General features: G+C 31.5%; 1 protein-coding gene across 1 annotated transcript; it reads right to left on the reverse strand.

Annotated features, from left to right (window-relative positions):
* On the reverse strand, positions 1 to 23,432 carry LOC127728409 (ras suppressor protein 1-like). The gene is made up of 8 exons (XM_052235774.1): positions 23,249 to 23,432; positions 21,208 to 21,258; positions 10,174 to 10,241; positions 9,821 to 9,873; positions 5,959 to 6,077; positions 3,819 to 3,901; positions 1,942 to 2,189; positions 1 to 553 (listed from the first exon to the last, which is right to left on the reverse strand). Exons 1-8 carry the CDS (start codon positions 23,352 to 23,354, stop codon positions 469 to 471), a joined length of 813 nt encoding a protein of 270 aa, XP_052091734.1. The 5' UTR covers positions 23,355 to 23,432; the 3' UTR covers positions 1 to 468.
* Between the last annotated feature and the right edge of the window lie 6 nt (positions 23,433 to 23,438).

Raw genomic sequence — 23,438 nt, forward strand, 5'->3', positions numbered from 1 at the left:
CCTTAATATTTGGGCATTTTAACACCTGCTGCTGGTCCTTTCCTAGGAAAAAAACTTATATGCTTATCTACTAATGATATTGTCTCTGTAGACTAATTTCTGTAAAATATTTTATTGTTTTCAGTTATTTTTTTCTCTCTTATTTATGACTGCCCTTATACAAACAATCAAAGTAAGGTTCTAAAAAACCCATCATATAAAGAGCATTCATACTTGGTCAAGTAGTTCATTTATATAAATTAACAAATAAACTACATAGTCCTGCATAGGAACAATGAAACCTAGTCCACTACACTTTTTTTCATACATTTGTTAGAAGTATGACCAAGGTATTTAAAACTTAAGGTTAATGCTACAGATTAACATTTAAACACAGTGTAATAGTATGTCTATCTGTTCACCATATTTAGATACCGTAGAATGACTAAATGGCAGTGTGAGTATTTTAATTTATATTTCTATGTACATCTAAGCTGAACGACTTATTTTCTTCGATTTATCAGCTGTCTTTGCTGGAGGTGCTGCATCAGCTGCTATGTGTCTTCCATACAAACTGTAAAAAAAGCAAAATCATTTTGTCACTTAGAAGATTTCTTAAAGCATGTTAGATATTTATAGATTTTTTTTTTTTTAACAAGATGCCTTTTTTCTTCCTCATCTCATTGAAGGATGTCAGTTTTATTTGATATCTACAACTTCAGTAAGCAGATTATTTATTTTTCTGCTACCAGGAAAAAGTTGGTGATTAAAAGGTGAATATTGATGAAAAAAAAAAAATTAGGAAACAAATAAAGTATGTTTTGTATGCTTTACAATGGATATAAAATGACTTTGAGACAGAAAGTTGTCACTCTTAGTCGACCAAATCTATGTTTTCAATATGGACTGGGCTCTGGTATCTCACTGCCATTAACACGATTAAGTCCCATAAACAGGCTGTGAAATGCCAGGGCAATCTCAGACTAGCATTTCACTTACATATTTTAACAAAAATTGAGAGTAACATATTTGGGTGGGTTAAGATGGCCTTATTTTGTATCAAATAGAGAACAGTAATATTTCTTGACCATGAGCAATTTAGTTAAACTATTGAAGAGATTAAATTGTGTGAACATCCATGTTTAAACATCCTATACACCAAGCCTTGTAAAGCATTAAACCTCTATTGATATACTTAAGGTAATATATGATTGATAGTTGTCTGTTGAATGTCCAGTGATGTATATTTTATGTATATTCAGGATGAACATCAATCAAAAAAATAAATGTTATTGTATGTTTTTCAAAGTGGGTTGACTAGGATGAAGAATTGGTCAAACAGTTCAAATGTTATTGCAATGAAACGACAAAGTGCCATTTTCCAATCTATCAAGGACCATAACTCCTGAATGGTAAAAGTGAAAATCATCAATATCAAACTTTACCTCCATTTTGTCATCTGTAACAACCTATTAGATTTGAAAAGCATTGGTTGAATTATTCATAAGTTATTGCAGGAAAATAGTTGGCACCTGCTCACTGTACTTCCCCATTTTAGTAACCCTGATTTTTTGGAAAACTTGCTATACAGCAGTGAGAAGTCAACCTTCTAACACAATATCACAGTTTAGAGAAATCTTAATATCACCATTGACTTCAATAAGTGTTTATGCCTGTCCAAAGTCAGTTAGTGGTTGTAATTTATCTATCTCAATGTTTTTTTCATTTGGAGAATCTGATAATTTCATGACAATTATCAGGCCTTTTGAGTATGAAATTGATCCGAAAAACGAGAGAATATTTGGCTGAAAATATTTATAGAACAGAAATTCATGGATACATCTTCAAGAAAAAACAAGAATGCTTTTTAAGAAACCAGTGACAGCAGAATTTTGAGGGTCCATGGTCAAGAGAATTAATTTTTTCTGTTTCATGTAACCATAATTATAAAATAATACTTACTATCTGTATGTATCAGATCTGATGTAATCAAACACATGTGACACACCAAGCTGGTACTGTTCAGCTATTGGTGTTACCCATGGGTTATTTTCTCCTCGGAATACTTGCTTTGATCCAACCAGATCTAAATGCCCAATTTCAGGTGGCAATACTGTCAGTCTATTTCCCTGGACATGTAACTCCCTCAATCTTGGCATCTCACCAATCTCTTTTGGTAGAGAAATCAGATCATTGTCCCTTAAAACCAACTGTAAGGCAATTTATATGAAATTTAATTACTTTAACTCATTTGACAAATATATATTTTAGTAATCTGACAAAACTATAGGTGTCCTTCGTACACCTAACATAAATAAAGCAAGTCTAAAACCTAACATAAACTGTTAACACAGAGATATGTCTCGCCTATTTGTAATTTTGATAATGCAAATGTTGAAATTAAAATAGCAATACTTTAACATGTAAGTTATGCAAATATTCAAAGTCAATGAAACATGACTGAAGGTACAGGGCTAAAAAATCTCCATGGAAATAAGACGTGCCAATGCTAATACAACTGCAAACCAAATACCATTGACTTTTCATAAGTCGTTCCCTTTAAACAAACCTAAACACAAACATTAACTTGTAAACTATGTAAAAGTTTCAAAGTCAATGAACCATAATTAGGGGGTGGGGTTATATAATCTTCATGGAAATGAAACTTGCAAATGCCAATACATTTGTATACCGACTATCATTGACTAAACATTAGTGGTTCATCTTAAACTGAACTAATCACAAACTAATACATGTAAACTAAGCAAAAGTTTCAAAGTCAATAGATCATGACTGAGGGGTAGGGACCAAATATTCTCCATGGAAATGAGATGTGCTAATGCTTATACAACTGCATACCAATTATCATTGACCTACCACTAACGGTTCCCCTTAAACTGACCTAATCACAAATTAATACATGAAAACTAAGCAAAAGTTTCAAAGTCAATAGACCATGAATGAGGGGAGGGGCCAAATAATCTCCATGGAAATGAGATATGCCAATGCTTATACAACTGCATACCAAATATCATTGACCTACCACTAGTGGTTCCCGATAAACTGACCTAATCACAAACTAGTACATGTAAACTAAGCAAAGTTTCAAAGTCAATAGACCTTGACTGAGGGGGCGGGGCCAAATAATCTCCATGGTAATGAGATGTGCCAATGCTAATACAACTGCATACCAAATATCATTGACCTACCACTAGTGGTTCACCATGAACTAGACCTAATCACAAACTAATACATTGTTGACATCATCGCCGCCGACACCGGAAACAGCATACCTATGTCTCGCTTTTTGACTCTGTCAATGTGAGACAAAAAAATTTATTAGCAATAACTTACTGATTTACATCTTTTCAAATAAAGAAGTTCATTTTAAACCTTTTAAGCCAAATCAAGGCTAATGAAATCTATTTGTTCATAGGATGCATATAAATCCTATGTCCTTATATCACATCTGGATATATTTTCTAATAAAAATTTAGAGGCTGGAATTTTCTTTTACTTTTGTAAACTTTCTAATATTTCCAAACAATGGAGTCATCTCCTCTTATGCAATAATAATAGACTTTTAAAATCAGTTCTTTTCTTTTTCAATTTTTTAAGGTGTGTGCTTGAAAATATTAAATATGGAAATTTTCAATACTCATTCTACAATTAAAAAAATATCAGTATTTCTAGTAGTTGAGGCTATTATATAATATGTAATATTAAAGCAAAAAATAAGGAGTAAGTATCATGATGCAGGAAAATACCTATTAATAAAATGTAATCCATTGCTTAGAGAATGAAAAACAAAAATTGAATAAAAACTTCTGATAACTCACAATTTGAATGCTCTTCAATTTGCCAATTTCTTCTGGCATGTTTTCAAAGTCATTATCACCCATGTAGAGAGCTCTCAAAGTATCTGTAATTAAAAAAATATTATTTTTTTTAATCCTCTCAAGTGCACCACAACTGTTGAATGCATGAAGAAAAAATATTTCACTTAACTTATGTCCAGTAGGAGCCCCTATACAGTACTTAGTAGTCAGTTGACTGCAAACAGTGTTTTGTTTTTCATAATTTGTTTTGTTATAAAAATAAACAGCTGCGCCATGAGCGCATGATACGCCCTTCGTCTTGTGTGTGAATTTTTATGCAATAAGCATAAATAGTTTCTGACATATGGCATGACATGCGAAAACCCCCTTTTTTTTTTACAAAAAACTCAATATCTCTAAAATAAAATTTTGAATCAAAACCAAAAAGTATACAGATCTTTAGATTAATATAACTAAGAAGTGCGTAAAATTTTAAGCAATAATCATAAATCGTTTTTGAGATACGGCACGACATGTGAAAACCCCCCCTTTAAAAAAAATAAAAAATCAATATCTCAAAAATAAAATTTTGAATCAAAACCAAAAAGTATACAGATCTTTAGATTAATATAACTAAGAAGTGTGTAAAATTTTAAGCAATAATCATAAATCGTTTTAGAGATATGGCGCGACATGTGAAAAACCCCTCCCCCTTTTTTTACAAAATACTCAATAACTCAAAAATAAAATTTTGAATCATCACCAAAAAGTATACAGATCTTAAGGTTAATATAACTAAGAAGTGTGTAAAGTTTTAAGCAATAATCACAAACTGTTTTTGAGATACGGTGCGACATGTGAAAAACCCTTCCCCCTTTTTTAACAAAATACTCAATATCTCTAAAATAAAATTTTGAATCATCACCAAAAAGTATACAGATCTCAAGATTAATATAACTAAGAAGTGTGTAAAGTTTTAAGCAATAATCATAAATTGTTTTTGAGATACGGCGCGACATGTGAAAAAAAACACACACCTGTTTTAGTTACTAAGTCCCGTAACTCAAAAAGTTTTAATCTTATTTTCACCAAAAAGTATACAGATCTTTTGACCATCATAAGAAACAACTATGTTAAGTTTCATGAAATTTGGATAAGTCATTCTCAAGTTACGGTGCGACATGTTGACGCCGTACAGACAGACGGACAGACAGACAGACGGACGGCGGACATTTGTATAACATAATACGTCCCGTCAAAAATTTGACGGGCGTATAAAAACTGTTAGTTTTCTCAATTCAATTGTTTCATATTTTTCATGTCAGGGCCTTTTATAGCCGACTATAAGGTATGGGTTTTTCTCATTCTTGAAGGCCGTACGGTTGCCTATAATTGTTTACATTCACTTCATTTGAACTTGGGTGGATAGTTGTCTCATTGACAATTATACCACATCTCCTTATTTTTATAGTGGGTTGTTAATTTTACAATTATAGGAAAGATCTCTTAATTACTTAGAACTTAACCTCAAAGAGGACTACCAAATACATGTAACTAAGACAAAGAAAATAGGTTCTATTATGAAACTGTAAGAGGATTGAAGTGGAAAAAGTACATGTATAATATGCTCACAACTGTTAATGTATCAGCAAAATTGGTATTATACTGACTATTAAAGTTAAACAACCCATAATTTTATATAACGATAACGAAAAGAAACTTAATAGAATTATAAAAAGATCTTTGGTATGAGAACAAATCATCATTTAAAATAAAAAGATTTAAGCTTGAATGTAATGGAGTCAAGCAATGTACATTATCTTAATCCTTGTGGACAGACAGGGATAAACCAATTTTCCCTTCACACTTTGATGTAAACTGTTTATATATAACAACAAAGTTCCATTAAAAAAACCTTGAACCAAATTGAAAAGATTCTGTTTGTAACTTCTCTAGTTTTATAGATATGACTTGCCAAGATAATGTATATTCTGTAAATTTTGTATGAAAATATCCCTTGTGTTCTTAAAAAAAGTTAGTAAAGAATGTTTCTTCATCTGACAATGGAAATTTCCATTACTCTGGTTTATCAGCACATTGATTGTAACAGTCTTGTAAAAAGCAATAGTTGCCCTTGTGAAGCTTATAATCTACTACTTACTAAGGCAAAAGAAATTTCCTGGCAAAGACTTCTCATTCAGGTTGTTGTAAGTTATGTCTAAAACTTCTAACACAGGAAAGGCACCAAAACCTCTTGGTAATACTGACAGTTTGTTCATTCTGAAAAAAACGTTTTATTTCTAGCTTAAAGATGTTTTCTGAATGCAACAATATTCAATTTTATAAGGAATGCATCTTAATTTTCTTAAGTGCTTTTCTAGATTAACCTCTACTAGGAATGCTCAAATCTAAACATGTGAAAGTCAGGGGTCCCCGGGTTTATAAATACTTAAGGAGCTAAATGATCAAAAGGGACCTTAAAAGAATAATCAAAACCACCAATAGCCTAGGGGAGTTGATAAAGTTAAGAGTATACCCGGTAACTGTATTTTTTTATAAATCAACAAGATTTCTGATGTTCAAATACTGCTATAAGAAAAAGGTATAACATTTGCATTGAATTATGCTGCTACAATTAGTCAGTTTCTTAAGTTTTATATTTATCACACATGTACCTGAGAATATGTTCCATAGAAGAATATTCTATGTATATTATATAAATGAGTGCAATAAAGCTTCTTAGGCCAGGGCTTTTTAATTTGTTGGTTTTACAGATTTTTTTATGTGAAAATTATTAATAGGTCTCAGTCAGGAAAAAATTAAAAAGATATTTTACAAGACATAAATATGTATAGAATTACTGTGTACTTCAGCTTTATTACAATTTTTGTGTTCTCCCTTTTTGTCATCATTCCTAAAATTTTAGTGCAAAACATTTTTTCTCTGCTGCTTTAAACACACAATGCAAGTCATCTTCATATAAGTTTATGAAAAGGGGTGTATTTGCATTAACTAACGGGACATAAATGGTCATTTCATGATGAACGAAAAAAAAGAAATAGCTATTCTTTGTTTTTTATCAGTTTTCACAAAACAAGGTGATTAATGAGCTTCAAGCAGGAAAGCGTGTGAAAAAAATTGTTTACCATCCATGAAGTAGGCCCTTCCAATGAGAAATTGGTTACATCCTGTTTACCAGGTAACCTTTACTTTGATATCCAAATGGGCAAAAAAAAATTTATACAACCTATGAAGCAAGAAAATTCCTTATTGTTTGTGGTCATCTGTTACTTAAAGTCTGTCCTGTTTAGACATTCTATTTCATATATAAGGATGAAGCAGCTTATCCCAAAAATTTTCAAAATAAAATCTTACAGAATTCTGACATAAAGGAAACCAAACTTATTGTAAAGGGCTATTAACAGGTTTTCATTCCGTTTAATTATTTGCGAAAACAAAATTTCCAGATCAGTTTGATTGTCTTTTTTTCGAATTTTAATTTTAAGAATACAAAGGCAGCGGATTATTTTGAGATTTGTATTTAAAGATGTGTTATGATTTCTGTTTATGTTTAAATCTGATACAATTATGCACGTAATTTGAGGTAAATGCTACTAGACAGATATTTTCATTTATATTTCAGGGATAATGAATTTGGTAGAATAGGCGGGAATGAAAAAGCATGAAATCAAAATTTATATTTTTTTTCTTAAAAATCTGAAAATTGGGTTGGCATATATATCAATAAAAATTTGTAAGGGTTCCACGGAACCCAGTGTCTCGCATACTTTTGCTGTTAATCGCAGGCTCAACAAAAATGAGGAAAAAAATTAATAAAAATATTCCTCTCTATACTATCTTTTGATTGTAAGTAGCTTCTGTCCAAGTTTGGTAAAAATCCAGGATAGTTTATGAATCTAATAAATGTTTTAAAAACTTAAACTGCAGACTGTATGTAATGTTAACTGGAAGAAAAACTAAGTCCATTTATAAGTAAAATACGGAAAAAATTCAATTTACTTTTGAATATTATCTTATGATCATAAACAAGCTTCTGTCCAAGTTTGGTAGAAATCCAGGATAGTTTAAGAAAGTTATCAAAATTTCAAAAACTTGAACCACAGAGTGAATATTTGTGGATGCTGCTGCCGCCGACGGAATGTAGGATCGCTATGTCTCGCTTTTTCAACAAAAGTCGAAGGCTCAACAAAAATCAACCATTTAATAAAACCTCACCTAGGAAGGGTCATTTTCCTACATTTATTGTTTTACTGAATGGCAAACTATAAATTGATAAGAATGTCAGTATCCAACATTTGATAATTAGACTAAAACAACATTAGGGATTAGAGGGTCCTCTTGAGGACTGGCATCTTGATATTTACCTGTTTCAATTTCTGAACTAAAATATTGTTAAAATAGGTATTTTTTTTTAAAGATTTATTGTAAAATATTAACAAAATAATTTATTTTTTATTACAATAATTAGTTTTTCATACATGTATTTAAAAAAAAATAGTTTCCCAAGATTTTAAAAGTCAATATATAATCTAGCACTGTGATTAAAATTGTTATTTTACTTTGTTTTCATATTTTTTTCTTTATTCTCCATAATAATGCATTATTGATTGCAATATGCGATCTTGAATAAAAATAAACATTTTATATTCTGAATGCTTGAGAATTTATTAAAGTTTGAGTCATTCACAGGTGAACAGATATACAACTGACTCTTCCGTCTGCTTAAGACAGCTTGCCAGGAACATTGACTTCAGCTCTTATGATATACAGACAGAACGTCCATGTAGACAATATATGGTTATATAGTTCTTTGCTCTAGAAGACAACAGCTTTCGACGACTATATACGTACATACAACTTCGTTGTTGCGCAACATTTTATATTTGGATATTTACATGTAACACAAAAACAAAAACATATCAAGTAATAGAATAAATGAATAAAATGAGGTACAGTCAGTGAACTTTTCGATTTTTTCATGTTATTTCCAATAAAAACAATTTTTTTTTTCATAAAATAAAATCCATTTGAGATTATTTCTTGATCAATTTTTATGAAATTTTCACAGATGAAGGAGAAATGTTTGAATTTTCCTTGTTTATTGATGGAATCTTTTTGTTGACTATTTAATTTTCTAACTCAAACACAGATAAAATTAATTATGTAACATTTTCTGGTTATATTCAACCAAAAATATATGAAAAACCAAATATTGTAAAAAAATATATAACTATGTTTGTTAATGTTTTAATATATATCTTTAAACTATACCCCTTTTTACGATATTTTAGTTAAGAACAGGTACAGGTGAATTACAGGTGAATATCAAGATGCCAGTATTTTGAAGACATCTCATCTTTGCCTTAAGTCAGGATCCTTGTTAGTGTTTGTTTTTGTTAATACATGTAGTAAAATGGTTTTGTCTGATGAGAAATTCAGTCTTAATAGCAGACTGTTGAATTCATTCACAAGTTGCCTAGATTTAAGGTGATAAGTGCTTGACATATGATAAAGACATTTGTCTATTGTTGAACTTCATGTTTTTTTTTGGTTTTGTTGTATTGTTAGGTTTCTGTCTAATTGATGAATACACAATGTCTTCTCTTAATTCATAACTTTTTGGATACATTTGAAGACAATACAACTGTACATGTAATACAATGAATACATGTATTGTTAAATTGTTTAATACTCAGTGGGTTTTTTGTTGGTAAATGCATTTTTTTTTCACGAATTTTGTTTAACTTAATACTAATTAGTCATTCTATTCTGCAGAGTAGACTCAGTAAAATATATCATAATGCAAGAAATGTATGTTTCTTTAAAAATCTTGGTAGTACAATTATGGTGTGTTTGTATACAGAGAACTTCTAATGGTAATGGTAATATAATGTACTAGTCTTCTTTTGAAATATATTTTTCTGTTTTATGTTTCTGTTGCCTCATATACATTTTTCTTTATTTCCTGCATTTTAATTCTTTTTCTTTTTCTGTAAACTTACCCTAAATTCAACAACTTCAACTTCATTAAAGAGCTGATAGACGTAGATAACTCCTGCAATAATAGATAAAAAAGTTTAATTTGAACTTTATATCACTTTGGAACTTGTTCTTAGTCTTGAACACATGTAATAATATTGGTGTGATTAAAAGAAGATATGAAGTAAAGGACAATGAGACAGCAACCCAACAAGACAATAAAAACTAAAAAAGGCACCTTGATTTCATCTTCATTTGATTTTTTACATTATTGTAGTTGTTTTGTTTATTTTCTATAAAATAAGTAATGTTTATGTTTAATATGTACATGTACTAAAATGTATATGCCATGTTTAGTAATAAGTAATAATCTTACCTTGATGTGATTATTGAAGAGATTCAAATGCTCCAAGTTCACAAGTTCAGATATAATATCAGGTACCACTAAAGTTACAGGTAATAACACTAGGAAAGCCATATGGTTATAGTGCCCGATTAATGGCAAGAACGCCAGATTATGGTTAATAAATAACCATAATTCGTAATTATAGATGTTTGACACAGAAATAGATGTCCTCCTCTGACTTTAGACGTTTGCTGTATTTTTAGACTTTCGTCCGGCGTTTTAGATGTTTGCTGTAATCCCTCTCAAACTCTTAGATAACGATGTCCCTTTAATAACTCGCGCGAACGACGTGTGTATTATTTAACATTAGCTATAGTATTTTTTAAAGTGTTTCAGTTAATACACATGATTTATCGTGTCGACGGGAATTAGCTGTTTGTCCGATAAAACTGATGTGTATTGAGTCGTCAATAGAACCAGTGAAGCGTGAGCGACGGTTATAAATACATCGTTAAAATGTAGAACAGATATATATAATCAATGCAAATCAGAATCTGTTAAAATTAACCATCTTATTTACGATGTATTTGAAAATATAGTTACCTGTAAATGAAGACAGAAACAGATAGTATAGATCTATGGAGTAGAGTGAGACTTATAATATAAAATGTCGCTGGATTAGATGATTAGTCTACTTTTTTTTCTTGGATTCTTTTATCAGTGTTGCAGGTTTCAAATTAAGGGGAAAGATCGAAATACAAATACGAAACGCTTTTAAGCATAGCTTTTCTGATGAATTAAATATCGAATTTTTTCATTGGTCAATAATAAAAATCTATTTTAATACGACCAATGTACACGATGAATACACGTGGTACCTTTGCAATACACAACTGCAAATATTTATGAATGGAAGTGGTTTATTAAGTTAAAGGTTCAAATTAGAAAATACGGAAATAAATGCAAATAAATTAAAGGTTCAAATTGGAAAATACGGAAATGAATGCAATCAAGTTAAAGGTTCAAATTGGAAAATGTGTTTAACCAGAGACATATATATATATACACAGAGATTGACAACTGTAACAATGGTCAGCATAAGTCTCTGGTTTAACTTTGAGTTTTATTTCTATTTTTGTCACTTGTCAGTAGCCTATTCATTCTATATACAGTGTCTCATATAAAGTCAATTTGTTAGGCTGGGTGTTGATTATTTTAATTATTGCATATGTTTTAATAGTTATAATTTATTATTATAATTATATATAAACATGAATCGTTAAGTATGTCCCAGGTTATAAATAGGAGGGACTTAATTATAGGAATATTGATTGGTATGAACACACTTAACAGGCACCTGATATTTATTTTTGTTATAATATGATGACCATACTAGAATTTATTAAATGCATTTCTGGTGATATTACTATTTAATTACAACCTGGCTTACCGGTATATTTTTAATACCTATGTCTCTCATATATAAATATATATACTGTTCCCGGATTTACTCAATATATACGAGTACTAACAGGACACTATCCAATGTCTTTGTTGCATTTATTTGTAATGTAAAGGTCTCCCATTCAGATAGGCGTGCAGAGTAATAAAGTTGCAATCGATTTTGGTAAATTGCTAACAATAAACAATAGGGTATAATAAATAGTAAAAGCTACAGGCTCAGCCCTTTATTCGTGAAACGAACTAAATATTCGATCAGGACAGGAAATACCTGATCAATATATTTCAGGATAACATATTTATCTAAAATAATGTCCACTTTAATGTTTACCATCTTCATGGCAATTTAAGATATTTTATTTTGTTGATAAAAAATATATTGTTGGCCGGGAGCGCTTTTCCTTTTACAATCACCAGCAAACCACATTATTTAATAATCGAGGGGGTGGACAGGGGTACTGTAACGTACAGGAAAATGAGAATGAGGGGTCGGGAAGAGAGTGTCGGATGGAGGAAAGCGGAAGTCAGAGGGTGTCAGATGGAGGTGCGGGCAGAGTTGGAGTAAGAATAGTTTTTTTCTTTTCTCTCTCCTCTCCTTACTTTTCGGTAATTAAATCCAAATAATAAGTACGTATAATATACACTACATACGTAATAAATACGGTGTACAGAATATATATATAGAGATGAATTTGCAAAGACAACATTTCATATAAAATAGTTAAAGGTATGTTCCTACCACACAAAGAGCATTACAGTACAAGTTAATCAAATATGTTCCCAAACTCCATACACCACAATTATTCTCGGTGTGACACCAGGAAACTCCAATAATCCTCCCTAAATTCCCTCCGACTTCCTCTACTTTGTTTATTATATTAGCGACATCTCTCCCAGCACAGTGTCACATCAGGTAATTAATTGCCCTAATCCTCTTGATCTATGCCAGCACGCGACAGTCAGGGTATGTGAAATTTCTTATGTAATTAAACAATTGTATTTCCTGTCTATTTATAATCAGGTTATATATCTAATTGCTTGAAACAAATAAAAGATTTAAAAGCAAAATGTTGTTGTTAATTCCTTCAATTGCATTAAATAGATTTATAAAAAAAAAACTATACTTGATTTTGACCTCCTTTTTTTTTTCTCACCGGTAAAATGATATTTTATTTACGAAAAGGGACATACTTGTGTAAAAATAAACGTAAACTACCACTTAATAAATGTGATCAGTTTAAAGAAAATTACGTGTCTCAATGTTTTGTATATGCAAATAAAAAATACCCAAATTATTCACCATTCACTATGTTTAAGTCTACGGCATTTTCTTATTACGATTTGTTGGCATTACTTTAGGATATTTAATACATTTCGGCTACAACAGGAATACTTCCATACATGTAACTAAATCAACCTTGGTACACAAATACGTGGTCTACGCGTGACATATTTGTCATTCGATGGGTATACATTGAATGAATGAATGAATGAGAATTAGATCCGGGCGATCTTTTCTAATCAAATTAATAATTAAAATTTGCTCTTTCTTACGAGCAGGGGAACGTCATAACCTATGCAATATCGTGCTTTTAGGTTGCTGGATTAATTCGTCGCTGCATAAATAATATTAATTTACGCACAATGAATGTAATCTTTGTGTGTTGTATTTTGGACAATTTTAAAAAATTAATTTGCCGTGGGAAGACAATTCCACGATACACATCTCAGTGAATAACAGCATGTGGTTGAACTTGAACTTGAACTTGACTTCGCTCACTATATTGAATGCTAAAAATAGCCGACATCAATTTTGTCCACGGCACGAGATTTTTAATGGCGGGAAATTTCACGTAACATTAAACTCATGTGACCTTTATGAACGACCGTGGGAAAAATCATTCAGGTTTTAAATTTGCTATGTAATGATAGGCATTTTTGTGCCTTAATATTGAGGCTCTATCAGGTCCTTTTACAATTGATTTACCGGAATCTAAAATATAATCCTTTTCCAAATAAACGATGATACGTCTTCTTTAACTATTTTATTTTTTATCAGTCAAAACAGGACATAGTCCTGTTAGTTAGGGGACGATCATTTGATATTTTGGGGGGAGGGGCCAGGAAGATTTTGAAAAAAAAAATAACTCAGCCTTGATAATAACAAAAGTAAATGGTTTGTTCTGGTGTAGTTTGAAAATAAATAACCTGACTTACGATGTATTGAAAATAAATAAGTCGGCAGGTCTTTTAAGCCATTTTATAATAAATGCTATTCTTAAGTATGAGATGGCACCAGATTCTCCCAAAATTCGTCTTTTTATGCCCCCGCCGTAGTAAAGGGGGCATTAAGTTTTACCCATGTCCGTCTGTACGTTCGTCCCAAAGTTGGTTTCCGTTCTCTAACTTTTAATAGTTTGCCTCAACCAAATGTTATGAAACTTATACACAATGCTTATTACCACTAAATACAGACCAAGTTTGAATTTTGGTGGCGTCACTTTTACTGTTCTAGAGTTATGCTCCTTTATAAATGGTAAAATTGCTAAATTTTTCGTTTCCGTTCTCTAACTTAAGTTTGCCTCAACCAAATGTAAGGAGACTTACACACAATGCTTATTACCACAAAACTCAGATCAAGTTCAAATTTGGATAGCGTCACTTTTACCGTTCTTCAGTTATGTCCCTTTATAACTATATGATATGCAAGCGGGGGCATCATCTGTGTCCACATGTGGACACAATCCACATTTTTTCATATTTTTTTCGGGAAAAACTTTCCAAATCTTTTAAGAATACAATGTATAAATATAAATGTATTTGAAATGTCTGAAAATGGGTTTCATTTAACTTGAGGTATATTGTCTCATGAACATTTACCTCCCTTTTATTACAAGGCTGTAACTTGGCTACATTATGGCAAACGCCTCATGTGGGAAGTTTCAAAAACAAAAGCTTGTCTTCATACCTACTTAATGAGGGTTTTAATATTGTACTACTGTCTACTGAACTCCTTGATTCAAAATAATTCTATAATATATAATTTGTAGATTAATTTAAAAAAAAAGAAGTTGTGAACGTAACGTAATTGCAATGCATTATTACTGTATGCTGATTTTCTTTGAACATATATACAAGGATCTCTATTCTTAATAAATTTTGCCCATTATTCTCTATTATTTATAAATTAGCACAGAGTGACCCTTAATTCTCTATTCTTTATGGTCTATTTTTCCCTAGTCTTTTTTTTTTTGCCCTTTATTCTGTAAACCCCATCCAGACCCTCGTATACATGATGAAAAATCTAGTACGTAAGTTCTGCTTCGAACACTAGTTGACATGGGTATAGAAAATTGTCATCTATGTTCTTTTCCCATCCGCAGTATCTATTACCCTTTCTTGCAACGTTAGGCAGCTCTGGATCTAGGAGTTATACAAAATTTCCATTATCTCTGCATGATATGACATATAGATTTAAGTATTTACAGGAAAGAAACCTGCGCTAGCCAAACTAAATAAATGGCGAAAAGCAAGATCTCAAAATGACAGTAAAACAAAACGGATTAAAACCACAGGGACTCGGTTAGCAGATTAAAATTGTATTAATCAATGTTTATCTAAAAAAAAATCGTATTTCCTGTCTATTTGTATAACATTATAACGTTTTTAACGTTGGCATCAATATTTTTTTTGTATTCTAACAATGTGCAGTTTACTATCCATATCCATATACTGAAAAATCTTATTCAGGCAAAGGACTGAAATAAAAATAAACAAAAGAAATAAAGATAAACTTGAAACAAAATATCGGACATTAATCGTACATTAACGTATGCCTTTATTAAATGTGGACACCTGTAACAAATAAATACACAGTTTATTTATGTTTCAGTTAACGGTTCTCATAAAATATTATACTTAACTGCGGCCAAGCTTAGCGAAAGGCCGTGCGACATAATCAGTCAAACAAACTTTATTAGATCAACTCGTTAAGGAACGAGTGTTGTCATTGGTCAATTCAAACCTTTGACCTCAAATAAACTCAGTTAAGCCCCGCTCAAGCACACCTGCTAAAAAAACAAAACACGCGTACAATAAACGATCGAAAGTTGAATGATCGCGTACATGATTGTGTACTTGATTATCTCAAGACGTTCTAAATTATATACATGTGCATGTGAAATTTATTTATTTCATAATGTGCAAAAGTTCTAATAAGGTCCTTTTGTTTTTAATTTGATTTTTTTTAACAAAGACTCTTAACAGTTTTCACGGCGAAATATATTGAATCCAACTGTATCCTCTCAAGTAGTTCTGGACTAACCCCATGCACCTTTTCTATCTGTTAATTTACATCATCATGTGTTTGCAATGAGACCAAATTAGGAATTATGAATGAAATGACTCGAGGCTGTTGGATAAACGTAAATGAGACCGTAATTAACTACAGACATAATTAACCAAATAACATAATATACTTTACGGTAAATAGGTTTTGTGTTCAATATTCATATTCTTTAGTAAGTATATCACAGCCTCCTCCTCGACCCTTAAACTAATCTCGCGTATACTAAACTTTTTGTTATAAATATGAAAAAACATAGAAATAAGAAAATAGAATCACAAATGACAACTTAAATTTACATATCATTTCATGGCTTTTAAAAACAGGGACGTTTTGGGATTTTATGGATTTGACTTTGGATAGTGTGTTTTTTCCCTTCATATTCAGTTTACTCTGGGACATAATATATTTTAGTATAATAGTCCCAGGTTTACTTAATTATGAAAACAAATCCCGAATTCTAAGTAAATTCGGTGCAGGTAACCATGCTTTCTTTAGAGGAAAATGGAGATAGCAAAACACTGGCCACAATGAAAGGAAATGTACTTTACACATGTTTGTAACTCCGGCGATGTAGGCAGAGACATATATGTGTATATATGTCTCTGATGTAGGTGATGAAAATATTTACATAGATTTACATAGAAAACCAAGTATTATGTCAACGAACTCGCTAATTGGTAATGAAAAACAATCAATTGAACATGTTTAAAGAAATTGTGTTCATTCATTAAATGTATTAATAAAAAGGTGAAAGGTGGGTCCCTCCATGTACATTTATTTTGTCATCCTTAAATTTCTTTATATTTGGTTTAACAGTTTATTGTACATGTATTATTTTGTACTTCATTTAAAATAAGCATACTAAATTTGTTAACCTTCAATTTCATGTTTCTCGATAAATTCAATCAATTCCAAGTTTTGGGAGAAATGTGAAACCCATCATGAATTATTTTTATTATGAGATCTTTATTACATGTAACTAAAACATTGTCGAGACAATAAGGTAGGATATAGTTGTATCCCGTCAGTGTGAAAGAAATTTAAAAGTGGTTCATTTATTTATCAGTATAAATGTGGCACATGTATTTATCCTTATCATAATCCGGTACATGATAATTGGGTTCTTGCAAAGAGAACATTTATAAATACAAAAAATATATAACAAGGATAATATTTCTACCCCGTTATTTTTAAATCAGGCGACAACACAGCAGTACACAAACCTGTTTACGTTCGTAGTAAAACATAGTACATTCCATTGTCGGTCACCTGTGTCAATTCACGTGCACACTACGATTGTTGTTGTATTTGAATCTTTCGGCCAATGAAATGGGACGTTACAAGTTGTTTGTTTGTGTTACACCAGAATGTTATCAATGAATTATCAAATGCTAAACTGCAGTGTAAAATTGAAAACATTATTTACAAATAATAAAAAAAATGGAATACTCTCCTGTTCTTTTGAGCCTTCCGAATAGCATTAGTTATGTCCGTGTCTAGTGCATCTGCTCCTTCTAAAGACATTGTTATTTCAAGAATGAACAAGAATGTGTCCATAGTACACGAATGCCCCACCCGCACTATCATTTTCTATGTTCGTGTGCGGGATTTTCTCGCTGCCTTGAAGACCCATTGGTGACCTTCGGCTGTTATCTGCTCTTTGGTCGGGTTGTTGTCTCTTTGACACATTCCCCATTTCCATTCTCAATTTTATTAGTGGACCGTGAAATTGGGGTCAAAACTCTAATTTGGCATAATAATTAGAAAGATCATATCATAGGGAACATATGTACTAAGTTTCAAGTTGATTGGACGTTAACTTCATCTAAAACTTCTTTGACCAAAAACTTTAACCTGAAGCGGGACAGACGAACGAACGGACGTACAGATGCATAGACCAGAAAACATAATGTCCGTTCTTAGGAGAAAATTTCAAGGACTGAATTTTCGGCTCTCTCTTGACACCTTTTGCGAGTATGGCCCGTGTTATGAGAGAGCAATATCTCTTGCACGTAAAAGACACCCTTGTAGATTTCGAAAAAGAGCAGGCTAATGCCGCTACAAGGCAGCACTCGCAAAGTGGAAAGGGATTAATATAAGTTGCAATAACTTGTTTCCCAATCCTCTATAAATAAATATGTTTAAACTAACATAATGTCCATAAATGGGGCATACAAAGATCTAAATGAATTGCTGCCTAACTTCTACATTTTGACATTTCGAGATCGTTTTCGTGTGTATTTTGTATTTTTTATCTGTTCTAAAACAGTCCCAGGATTTTGAAGGCGGAAAGTTTACCCTTAGTAATAAATAAATAAAAACTTTAATCTACAACATTATTTATCAGAAAGAAATATATATATATATATATACAAAATATTTGCCACTGGACTTGTAACCAGTTTTCACGCTTAACCTCAAGTCCTATGGCTATGGCTTGTAAAATTGCTTTCGGGCTTGTAAAAGTTCTTCTCTACAAGCCACAGAATCCAACTAAAATTTTTTTAAAATTGAGCTTCTGGCTTTTGGACTCCAAAGTTAAGCGTGAAGGCTGTGTAACGACAAACTTCCAATCAGTCCAAAGTGAGTAGAAATATGTCAGTTAGTAATTTGCTTTAGAACGAAATCATACTTTTAATTTTAACATTTAAAAAGTAAGGGGAAGTTTGCATCTTCAAAACTTTGTGTCATATATATTTAATAAAATCGCGTCGAAGACAATAATCAGACAGTCCGATGACGTCCTATCTTTTTGAAATTAATACATTAATTACATATGATGTTTGCAATCAATTTAAATTGCTTTGTCTAAACCATTATTCAACAATCAATGAAAATAATTAAAAATGTAACCGCAGCAGTTATGCAAGTGTTCAATTAACACACTTCTGTTTACCTGTTGACGTTTAAACTGGACACAAATTTGTTTATAATAGTAGGTGTGCGTTGTCTAATACATTTTGTATTTAGGACAACCAGTCATGCGTTCTCAAACATCCCGGGGTAATGATTGACAGGTATTGTAATCTATGTAACATATAAATCGGGGTACAATAAAGGATAGCATTTTTTCAATTAGTAAAAACAGTTCACTTTTTATAGGAAGACAAAATTAAAATATTTTCCGTTGAATCAACACAAGTAATGTAATTATCACAATATAAATTTGTTATAAATAAACAAGTGTTTAAATTTTTATTTAAAATTCTACACACAGACCTTGATAGACCTCGTTGCTTGTCTTAATTGCTCTCACTAAAGATAGCAAACTTCAGTATTGGAATTGATTTTAAAATCTTAAATTCCCAATAATAGACTGTCAATGCCGACTTCGCAGATCAACGGGACATTATCTAGGTGACATGTCGCGATCATTTTATTGTATGTGTTCATAAGAAATTTCAGTAAACTTTAATTGATGTCCATCACGGAATTGAGGGATACGCGTTTTCCATTTTAGCTGCAGAGTAGAAACCTGACAAATTCTTCAAGTCAAGCCCAACAATTTTTTTCACTAATGACATTATCCATATACTTCTGTGTTTCCGTGACCAATATGTATTTAGTTTTCCGGGACAAGGACCAAAAATAGACATAACTGATTTATTTTTCTAAACATGGCAATTAAAGACGAATTTAATTTGATAAAAAAAATCACATTCTGACCCAAACTATCGGTTAACGTTATGTATCTATCATAGCTATAAGTTCAATTTACGTTTTTTGTTTTACGTAAAACGACTTCCATTCATAGATATTTGCAGTTGTGTATTGCAAAGGTACCACGTGTATTCATCGTTTACATTGGTCGTATTAAAATAGATTTTTATTATTGACCAATGAAAAAAAATCGATAGTTATTTCATCAGAAAAGCAATGCTTAAAAGCGTTTCGTATTTGTATTTCGATCTTTCCCCTTAATTTGAAAAAACCTGCAACACTGATAAAAGAAAACGAAAAAAGATGTTATCATCTAAACCAGCGACATTTTATATCATATGTCTCTGTCTTAACCATAGATCTATACTATCTGTTTCTGTCTTCATTTACAGGTAACTATATTTTCAAAAACATCGGAAATAAGATGGTTAAGTTTAACAGATTCTGATTTGCATTGAATATATATATATATCTGTTCTACATTTTAACGATGTATTTATAACCGTCGCTCACGCTTCACTGGTTCTATTGACGACTCAATACACATCAGTTTTATCGGACAAACAGCTAATTCCCGTCGACACGATAAATCATGTGTATTAACTGAAACACTTTTAAAAATACTATAGCTAATGTTAAATAATACACACGTCGTTCGCGCGAGTTATTAAAGGGACATCGTTATCTAAGAGTATGAGAGGGATTACGGCAAACATCTAAAACGCCGGACGAAAGTCTAAAAATACAGCAAACGTCTAAAGTCAGAGGAGGACATCTATTTCTGTGTCAAACATCTATAATTACGAATTATGGTTATTTATTAACCATAATCTGGCGTTCTTGCCATTAATCGGGCACTATAACCATATGGCTTTCCTAGTGTAAGAACAAATATTATTTCTTGTTGTAAAACTTGAATATTCTGTTATGGATACAGTCATTGACAGTATCTATCCTTAAAAACATAGAAGTTTTATGTTCTGCTGGAAAAACACATACCAGGTAAACGTTAATTATACTCTTTTTTTAAATTTTGTGTGTATGCCTTACTCAACTTTATTTTTCCTAATTTGTGTATAAACTTTATATAAAAGGGTGTATATTTTGAATATCTACACTGTGATCCAATAAGCTGTATTTGTTTATGGAAATAAAGTATTATTATTATTACCATAGATAACAGTTGTCCATTTAAGTATTGTATAACAGTTTACAGTATAATTTCTTTATATAATTAAAAAATGGTATAAGCACATACAACAATGATAAACATTTTTTACATTGTAAATTAATCAATTCCTGTAGGCTATCGGAACAAGGAATTACCATATGAACTTTGTCATCATTTGTAAGTGAACATATATAGCTTTAATGTTGATCAATGTGCTTGAATGTTACATTTTTTATTATCTTTTTCTTTGGTGACAAGCCTTCTATTGGATTTTATACCAATATATCATTTGAATTAACTTGACTCAATTAGCTATTATTATTGCTATTTAGTAGTTGTATGCTGTGGTAGTATTTTTTCAAGTTTCGCTGAAAGACTATAGTTGACATGTTTTCTTCCTTACCAGTATTTGTGATCACCTTACCTGTTATCTTATTGTGTGGCATTGTAAGTCTTGTTAAATGCTTTAAATCATCTGCAAAATAAAAGAAATCATTTTAGATATGTGTTTTCCAAAGTACTACAAATAAATTGACATTTTGAAATGTGATGTCTTTTGGTTATTTGTGTTGCTGGTTTGCTGTCTCAATGATGTATACCAACATCTTCTTTTATTTATATTATATTAATATTTAAACCAATTTAAAAAATAAAGATGAAGGAACTAAAGGCTACACAGCTAGTTTGAATATAGTTACTGGTACAAGGAGCTGCCTGTATCACACAGCTGGTTTGAATATAGTTACTAAGACTCAATAACAAAAAATGTTTGATATATTAGCAATGTTAATTTAATATCATACATGTTGCTATTTTTTTCTTCAAATTTTCAATTTTTAATAACAATATTGTACCATAAACGGCCCTCATTGTACTATAAATCAAACTGTGAGGAAAATTACTGTGCCTGTGTGTTACGATGTATCATTTACTCAAATTAAGCTAGCAAACAAAATAATAGTATGGGCAAATTGACCAGGGTCTAGTCTAAATATGGACAAATGGACCAGGAAAGAGGACTAACTGGTACAGTGTTTCCTACAGATGGTTTTGGGAGGGTGTGGTGCCTTGCCCTCTTTTGAAGATATTTTTAGTGCCATGCCTGTTTTCTGTCTTATTTATAATGCCCTGCCATAGTATATGATCAGCACTGCAATTAATCTTTTAATAGGACCATTTATAGTTATTTCCCTTTGGTTGAAGTCTATATTCTAATGGCAGACATTTTATAGAATTTCATAATTATGTTTGAACATTTTTGAAGCCACCAAGAACAAATACTGATGATGATTGGATCAAATGAAGGCAAACGCGAAGTTGTACCTGGAATTTAAAATGTTGACAATTTAAAAGGGAAGACACCCAGTAAATATGTAACAATGGTAAATTTTGGTTTAATCCCTATCCATAGCAGTACCTTTATAGCGCTATTAAAGGTGCCTTACAAGGGTATCGGGTCCGTTTACCCTAAGTTTGTTCACCAAATAATATGTTTGCCCTGGGTTTGTTGGTCCAATTTTTTTTCATATATATTAATATTAATGGTATTTAGTTTTATTTTATATACAGTTCAAGATATCTATTTGGTAAATATTATATTTTAATGCTGATTAGGTATAATTATGATGTCTTTGATCTCACTGATTGTTGTATTAATCAGTAACTTTGGTACTGCTCGGTTTAATCATGAAAATAACATTTTAATAAAAAGTAAACTAGTAAGCTTGAAATGAGTAAAAACAATGCATGTGCAAATTGGTCTTCAGTTGTTATATGTTAAAATTATATACTTTGAATTCCTGTATACTTCATTGCAAATCAAAGGAAAATAATTATCTGGTTAATCCAAATAATCCAGTTGGCATATTCCGCTAACTACGATCACTACATTAACATCCATGGTGAAACAATCGAAGAAGGTAAGGGCTTGAATTATCATCTGGTAGGAACAAGACACCATAAATATAAGATTTTGTACAAAATCAGTGTGCCAAGTATATTTACATTTTTTAGCATCCCCCTTATCGACAACAAGAGTCAGGGCAAACGAACCCAGTGCTAACAGGTATTGCCAGTAATGGGGCAAATGGACCCAGGGCAAACAGGTATTAGGACGAACAGGAACAAGGGCTTACAGTCCCTGATTCCCTTAAAAGTGTAGTCGTTCACACTAATGGTGCCCTTAAAGTGTCTCCAAAAATATCATGCTGTGAGTGCCCTCTGAAAAATGATGCTGTCCTTTTCAAAAGCTGTAGCCAGTGTAGGAAACACTATGGTATGTGGGTGAAATATTATTGACCAAGACTTAGCCAGATTGAGCTATATTAGCCCAAACTACATACATAAAGAACATGTACTATAAAGGCAAAAAATAAGTAGAGTTCCAGTGCTTTTATCTTTCGGTCATGGAGTTGTTTGGGTTTGTTTTATTCCCCCCTTCATGCCCTATTCTGACATAAACATACACAGTCCTGGAATTTCCAAGGTATTAATGCCCTTATCAACAATTTCCATTTCATTGTTTTTGGTATCTTTACACTCCTCTATAAACTTTTTCGCTTTTGCTGCCATGATTGTCGACACCCAAAATATGTCCTATTTAGGAAAAAGCAGAGCAGTAAGGAAGTGCCTAGCAGTAGCTTCCGGTTTAATACA

The sequence above is a fragment of the Mytilus californianus genome, unplaced genomic scaffold (assembly GCF_021869535.1).
Source record: "Mytilus californianus isolate M0D057914Y unplaced genomic scaffold, xbMytCali1.0.p SCAF_2, whole genome shotgun sequence".
Lineage (NCBI taxonomy): Eukaryota > Metazoa > Mollusca > Bivalvia > Mytilida > Mytilidae > Mytilus > Mytilus californianus.

What these genes read in the sequence shown, in the direction of transcription:
- LOC127728409 (XM_052235774.1), bottom strand. Translation starts at nt 23,354, where the DNA reads ATGGCAGCAAAAGCGAAAAAGTTTATAGAGGAGTGTAAAGATACCAAA. An exon ending in GCCACACAATAAGATAACAG is followed by an intron (nt 10,242 to 21,207) that starts GTAAGGTGATCA and finishes CTGTAACTTTAG; the next exon opens with TGGTACCTGATATTATATCT. An exon ending in AATTGAAGAGCATTCAAATT is followed by an intron (nt 2,190 to 3,818) that starts GTGAGTTATCAG and finishes ATTGCCTTACAG; the next exon opens with TTGGTTTTAAGGGACAATGA.